Raw genomic sequence first — 8,247 nt, 5'->3', positions numbered from 1 at the left:
ATGTGAGCTTAAATCTACAGATTACTCTCAATTTCATCTAATCTTCCCACAGTATGCCAGCTTCAATTTACATTATTCATTTTCTCAACCAATTAGCTGAGGTCCCCATTTGTATGGTATTAGCAGAACCTTGAAGCCCCATCAGCACTCAGTGCTCAGGATATAATATAAACAAACTTATGGCGTCACCCACAGTTTCAATGTTACTACTTGCTGCAATTGTACCAGCAATTGTTGTAGCAGTTGTCACCATAATGTTGTCAAAACAGACAAGCTATGAATTATCAGCTGAGATATTACTTTTATTGGTTACACAGATATTGTCTTGCTGAACAACAACAGACAGTACCAGAGTTCATATTACGATCAACCATGATTTCTCATTCCACTGCATATCAAAACTTATCCCTTTTCTACATCAAATCCCAGCTCAGTTTTCATTGTGTGTACCCCAAAATGCATATGCCACTGCAGAGAGACATGAATGTTTCATAATTATTGTGTATATGCACACATACAGACACACTTGCACATCCTGCAGATTCCCTTGTAGTTCATGCGAATAGGTCCTGGGGTCGATTTGGTTGACTAAAGACGGTGCTCCAGCATGGCCACAGTCAAATGACTGATACAAGTAAAAGAGTAAAAGAGAACATACATTTACGTATACTCACTTGTATAGATTCACACACACACACATATATACAATTTGGAAAATATCTTTTATCAACAAGTCTTGTAGAACAATTGTGTTCATCTCTAATCAAGAACATTTATCTGTTTTAAGTATTTACCTAAGAGATCAAAAATGAAGCTCCCAAACATAACATCATCTTCTTATGGTTGAATAAACTTGTCACTGCCACAATGAATTATCAACAAATGGAGAATATATTTTTCCATCCTGAGATTTTAATATAATAAACCATTTTATTTGTTATTCTACACTTTGTTTAGTTTGGATGAATTTACATTCTCCTAAGATGTAAAAGAATTTTTCTTTCAAATACAGAAATAATTTCTTATAATGAAGGCATCGTATTTCGAGAAAACTTATTCTACCATTAACTGCTATTAGTGATGCAGTATTTATAGGTGTACAAAGTCTGTTTGGTAGCTGGTCTTTCAAAAGTGTTATTATTGAACAAAATCAGTTCTTCACTTCTTTATCACTGTTATTCTCCTTCAGACCAGCAATTCAATTTTGATTTCCACTCAAAGCGTTTTAGCTTAATTTTATGGGGGAAGATATGGGCAGGTGGTTAAGAAGTTCATTTTGCACCGATGTGCTTATGGGTTCAATCCTAAATCAGAGCACCTTGGGAAAATATTGTCTCATATAGCTTCAGGCTAACACAAGCTCAACAGAAGGCATTTGCCTATCTTTGGATAGTATATTTAATCTCTCACTTGGATTAGTAACAACACCATGTCACATGGTGCCTTTAACAGAGTCTAATCAACTATAAGTATATGGACCATTTCTTTGATCTAAGGGAAACTCATAAATCAAGTTTCGTTACCATTCTTTTAGCTAGTCTCGGGAGTTTTACGGATAGGTCTTGAGCACATCCCTTCTATTTATGAAAGTGGATATATGAGAACCTCTCAGCATTCCTTATTAAGAAATTTAAAGATTTCAAGTTCCTTCTTCAATTATTAATCTTTAGATAATACTCAACAAATAGAATATTTTACCATTGTAATAGCATTATCTATTAAATGTCAAAAAACTATGTCATACTTCAGCAATCTGGTCACTAATACAATTCCACTACATGAAATGCTGTTGAAGTGCACCAGTGACAGCTTGTTGAAGTGTACTGAAACTTTGTGACACTAACTAGAATATGATGATATTCTTAAGGAATAAGTAAAATCAAATCTAACAATTTTATTGTTTTCAAGTGGCCAACATGACTCTTGCACAGTGCAATTGTTTCAGTTACAACACAATTTCAGATGAAGTCACTTTGCTAAACAAGTACATCTCAGAAATGAATGAGTATGTGTACTTTACTATGTGCACCCTGGTTTTAGAATAGGTACCCCATGTCCCTGCATTTCATAAGAGACGACTGGAAGGATACTTAAACATTAAAACTTCTAGGAAAAACTGTTCAACTCATGCCAACATAGAAAAGGTAGACATAAGTTACTTATGTATGCTACAGCTTAAAATTTAAAACACATGTCAAAACATATGGTCTAATTACTATAAAAATATTAAATAAATGTAATTGAATGGAGGACATAATTGAAAAAAAAATTTGTTTTTAATTACATTTACAAATTCATTCATGTAAAAGACCAACAAACTATAATGTGTGAATGTGACCCACATTAGAGTACCATTGATATAATTGAGAAAGTGCTGCTGTTATACACACAAGCAAACATCCAATTCAACCAAATGATTACCGTAAATCCTAGAGTATAGTCCGCCCTTGAGTATAATATGCAGGGAATTTTTAGTGGGGCTGTGCCTCTGAAAAACCTAAACCTTGTGTACAATATGCACCTCTTCTCTAACTTGAGTCGTGCGTAATTAAGCCAGCGGCACTTAGTCGAACAAACACTTCCGCGCATGCGTAATACAATAATGGTAATGTTCTTAACTGTTATATGGGAATGAAAATATGTTTGCAAATTGTTTTTGTTACATGTTATTCTGTGTTCTGAATACTTTTATTTTAATAAATGTTGTTTACTGCAAGTAATGGATGATTCTTTTGTGACTTCATTGCTTTCAGGCTTAGCTTAAAGTATTTTCGTGCCTGACATCACAAAATGCATCTGAATAAACATTGCCAGACAGAAAATAGAGACTCGGACATTGCTTAGAAAATATTTTTCATTTTTAGCATCATATATAGTACGCACTAGGGATTTTGACTGTTAAATTTTGGGGAAAAAATGTAGATTATATTCAAGGATTTACAGTAGTTATGATCTACTATCCAATACTCAACAATCAATGACATAGAAATATGCTGTGTTTTCTCTTGGTCTCTTTCTCCATTATTACAATAGTTCCTGCTCTTAATTACTCACTGGTTACATACCATTTTCAGCAACAGTATGTCTTCATTTCATATCCTTACAAAACTTTATTCACCAAATTCCACCACACTAAACAACCTTCATAAACATTCCTCCTCCAAAACAGCTTTCTTCTCGAAGTCCCTTCCTTTCTACAATTGTCATAGTGGCTTTTAATCTTAACATCATCTCCATTAACTTCACCAATCTAAGAAGGCCTACAAATGGCATGGAAACTGCTCTTTATTTATAACTAAATTTATGACTTTCATCTGAAGTACAAAGCTGCATTAACTTCACCTATCTAAGAAAGCCCACAAATGGCATGGAAACAGCTCTTTATTTCTAACTAAATTTATGACTTTAAGCTGCAAATTTTATACGGAGAGATGTGGTTGATTTAATCAACCCCATTGCTTGACTCATACTTATTTTATTAACAGATCAAAAGTGATTTGATTACCTTTCATTAGACTGGAATCAGGAAAATGGGAACCAAGAAGTTAAAGAAACATAAATACTGTAAGGATAATTTGATTTGGTACTTAACCAGTTTTGCTACCTCTTTCTCATCTTGGAGCTAAAAAAATTAAATAAATTCAATTCACAGAATTGAATTTATTATTATTTTGGACTATGAAAGTCTTTCTGTCTCTCCCTGTTCTTACCTACTTAGTAACCAGGTAGTGGGGTAGGAGTTTTCATCACACCTAGCCACCGTGTGATGAAATGGTGTATTTGATCAACAAGATTTCCTCCTCCTTTATTTTTTTTCTCTCTAGTTTCAGCTCAGAGCTGTGGCCATGCTGATGCACCGCCGTTTTGCTACACTGTTATTACTAAGAGCCTCCTCTAATATGTGGCACTTGGTGAAGCATGGAGTTTGATATAGCTACCCTCATTTGCACCTCTTGCCATGAGGTAGGTTCATCTGGAGCTCTTGACAGGTAGAGGTCCAGCTTTGATTTAAAAACCCCTACATCTACTTTGTGCAAGTTCCTCAGACTTTTTGGGAGAATATTAAAAAGCTGTGGGCCCTTGAAACCCAGGCTGTTGCAGAAACTGGTCCTGAAGCGTGATGGCATTGAAGAGAAAATATACACACATCTAACATAAAGACAGATTAAAGCCTTTAATAAATTAAAAAAAAAGAGAAAAATTTGTTTACCTGTGTGCAATACTGCCAGGTCGAAGATTTGAAACTTGAGGCCGGCAATTCTTGTCCACTCCACCTAAAACATACGAATTTTAAAAAATTATTTAAATATTGAGAAAAATAAATGTTGAAAAAAAAAAACTTCATACAATGATTCATTAAAATATTCCAATTAGGAGCTGAAAGAATCATTAAGTATCCTGTGTTACTTAATGATCCTCTCATTAAGCATGAAGCCTATAAACCAAAGTGCTTTAGATGCACTTTTAAAAAGTATACCACATCATCATCATCATTTAATGTTCATTTTCCCATGTCACACTTTTACTAGAATAATGCAACACTTCCTCTCATCTCTTGTAATCCAGACAAACATAAAAAAAACGTACAACCAAGAGAATACCCTCCATCAAGCATTTGCCATATTCTGAACGCCTTATTTCCCTGGGCATGGATACATGGAAACTCTGACGTCAGGCAGCTGACTTGGCAGACACCCATAAAGTTATTAACCATCTTATTAACTATAACTCTGAGCACCTTTTCAAATTCCACTTGTCTAACACCCGTGGACATGTTTACAAAGTCAGAAAACAGCACAGCTCCCATGACTTTCAGAAAGATTATTTCACGCTAAGAGTTGCTGATGTATGGAACAAACTGCCGACATCAGTTGTTAGTTGTCAGAGCACTGCATCCTTCAAAACTTCCATGCTTCCTGAGATTCGCCAACACTACACCTGATTTTCTCCCCTCCATACACATGCAAGCATGTATCTGATTCATACACTGTTCACTTCCCAGACATTTGTACATTACTGCATATGCTTTATACGAACTTTTGACAAGTTGTGGTGCACCTGAACACTGTAGATAATAATTTCATTATTATTATTATTTAAATGCACACATGCAAAAGTAGCAGCAGTTGCATCAAGAATGTCATTTGTTCCAAACATTTGTGCTTTGATGCACATCACAGCACCAATAATAAAGGTAGAAGAGCAGACAGCATCTTTTGAGAGCTCATCTTCTCCAACTCAGCTATGGTCACCACCAGAAGTTAGAAATACAAAAACAGACTGCACAGTAGAGGTGCAACATGTTTAAAGAGCACCAAGGTGCCACATACAATTAAGCTCTGGCTAGCTTTGTGACTTACGTATATTTAGTCAGGTTGGCTTGGAGCTACACAACAACACTTCCACTGTCATTCTACAACCACCACCAACACAACCACAACTACTATCTAGCATATGAGGGGACATCTAAATGCTCACTCCCCCTGCTAGAAATAGCAGCCTAATTTTCCTAAAATCAAACCCTGCTATCACATAAATGCAAAGATGCACAAAGATAATATATTCCTAAATAGATTGCATATGAAAGAAAAAAAAGACAGGAGATATGTTGCCCATGATGAGTAAGCTTTTGATCAAAGGGCTTCTCCATCATGCCTGACCTGAGGTTAAACAACAACAGCATCAACAACAACTACACAACTACCACCCTTTATGCACTGAAATGTAGAAGTCTCCAATTAGCAACACAGCCAACCAGGTACAAATTGAAACTAAGAGGCTATAGAGGAGTGGGTAAGGTGATGATAAGGGGTGGAAGAAGATTATAGGACATAGGAAGTGGAGCATTAAGTTGAGATTTGTGATAGAGGTGATAGAGGGTGAGATACAGAGATGGAAGTGATAATATATTAATTATCAGTAATGTTAATTAAATTAATTCCTGATAAGAACATTCTACTCACTATCAGCTGGTTGATAACAGTGGTTGTTGTTGTTGTTGTTGTTGTTACTTTGTCCCAGCTTAGCTCTCTGTTGGAACAGACATATGATCAAAAGTTTTCCTCTCTTTTTCTGTTTAATCCTATACTGTCCAATGTGTCCTTCCTGTTTTAAGACTGAACATTATGATTTGAGGGCATTTGGCTTCTCTTTCTAGGTCTGTTGCATGACCATTTGAAGCCCTACTTTCAGTTCATAAAGTTGATAGCAGTAAGGTTGCTATACATTTTGTATTTGTTTAACTCCAGGTCAGCTCTGATTTGTTATAGCGCTAGTGCATGCATATACAGCTGTGTGCGTGCGCACATACACGCGAGTACTGTCCAAATCTCTGATCAATCACATACAGCTAGCTGGCATTCAAGTAGCGTATCAAGTTTCGGGCATTTTGATTGGGTTTTGGATAGAAAATTCACAAAAAAGTCAGTCCTATTGACTTTTTAAATGCTTTGCAGGGTGACTGGGGAAATGTAAAGATGTGCACGACCACCCTTGGACGGTTTTGAATGACCATAGAAAGTGCGAGCCCTCATCATCATCATCATCATCATCGTTTAACGTCCGCTTTCCATGCTAGCATGGGTTGGACGGTTCAACTGGGGTCTGGGGAGCCCGAAGGCTGCACCAGGCCAGTCAGATCTGGCAGTGTTTCTACAGCTGGATGCCCTTCCTAATGCCTCTAACTGAAAAATTGTGGATTTGTATAAAGGACACACACACAGACATTTTGCCATTTATATATAGAGAGATGCCATTCCAGCTCTGACCACCCTATCTTTCCTTAAGATAAAAGAGTGCAATACAAAAAAAAATTTTGGCTGCTATTTCTAGCAAGTTGAGCAACCAATTGAAGGCTCTCTCATTTACTTGATGTTGTTGCTCTAAAGCAGGATATCTCAAACAGGGGTACCCTGGAATTATAAAGTAGTCACAAACAACTAAATGCTATGAACACACATGAAGATGATGGGGAATTACAGACTCATTTGTTCTACACATAGGGAACATAGGACTATGTTGTCCAGTGCGTCCTGTTCTTTGAGGAGGTGCTAAAAATTTCCTGACTTTAAAGGTATTGAGAAAGGCCTGGTTAGAGGCCCAACCTTCCAAGGTCTTTTACAGGGCTTAGAAAAACTTAAGGACTGCTACAATAAGTGTAAGGAAATATGTTGAATAATAGGGAAAAAAGTTGAATAAAATCATAATTAACTGATTCTCCTTATTTTCTTTTATCTAAAGTGAGGAACTTTTCAACATCCCTCATATATTGATATGATGAGATTTGAGGGAGATTGGGGTTACTATTTCTAGCAAGTCAAGTGACCACACAGCCCTGCAGGCTCAATGCTCTGATTTGTTGTGCAAACACAATTCAATGCTGATTGAGAAAACTTACCCATCTATCCATAACATTTCTTTTCTAGGCATACTATGTCTAGTCTGAATTATTCAAGGTGTCATTCCTCATTAAGATGCTATAGTGTAATTTGAGGATCTTTAGCTGCTATTTCAAGCAGTTCTGAATGGCAACATACAAGCTCTTTTAGTAACTTTGATGATAAGTGACACCAAATTTGCATCAAATTAGAAATATAAACCACGAAGCAGTAAAGTTCCTTGGTGCATAACTAACAAACATTTCCGATATCTGTCACAGTGTTAAAATCTCCCAGAAATTTCAAGACCAATTATACCGTGCAGCTATTTTATGATATTTCTCCTTGTCAACTTCACCAGTCATAAATCCATTTACTGAGATTCAAAGCTTACAACACTGAGCTAAAATCTTCATTGCTATCTCAATGGGAAAATGTCGTTCTCTCTCGCTCTCAACTGCTTAATGCTGTGAAACCTAACACAAACTCCAGGGTACTGCACCAACTACACAGTGTACCTTATAGAGAGGAATGAGATGGTTTGGCACAGCTGTTCTGGTACCACAATTTCATATCACTGATTCAGTGCTGACTTATTTGACATCCAACATTTTAATGTTACTTTCATTCTAATAGCAGCATCAGCACCAAACAGTTACGAGAAATAATGAAACTTTTGGTAAGTTTGAACATGTCTCTGACACTTCAACTTCTAAAGGTAAATTCATTGTAGTTATCATGAAGAAGAATCCTCTCTTACAGTAAAAGGTGTAAAAATACCTTATCTGCCCTGTGCTCAGTATTTCTAATTGAGGAAGGCTAAAGAGCCAAAAACGCATCTGGGAATTACTATGTGGAAACAGTGGGCAGA

At 36.3% G+C, this 8,247-nt stretch overlaps 1 protein-coding gene across 12 annotated transcripts in view; it reads right to left on the bottom strand.

Moving 5' to 3' along the window:
• Window positions 1-8,247, bottom strand: part of LOC115212289 (glutamate receptor-interacting protein 2) — a 661,282-nt gene that overhangs the window by 176,493 nt on the left and 476,542 nt on the right. For all 12 annotated transcript variants that reach the window (XM_036504756.1, XM_036504731.1, XM_036504740.1 and 9 more), the window contains one exon: window positions 4,211-4,274. In XM_036504756.1, the coding sequence (XP_036360649.1) occupies window positions 4,211-4,274 (64 nt within the window). The remainder of the gene's footprint in view (window positions 1-4,210; window positions 4,275-8,247) is intronic.

The sequence above is a fragment of the Octopus sinensis genome, linkage group LG1, assembly GCF_006345805.1.
Source record: "Octopus sinensis linkage group LG1, ASM634580v1, whole genome shotgun sequence".
Taxonomy (NCBI): Eukaryota; Metazoa; Mollusca; class Cephalopoda; order Octopoda; family Octopodidae; genus Octopus; species Octopus sinensis.
This window is presented reverse-complemented; position numbering and strand designations above follow the sequence as displayed.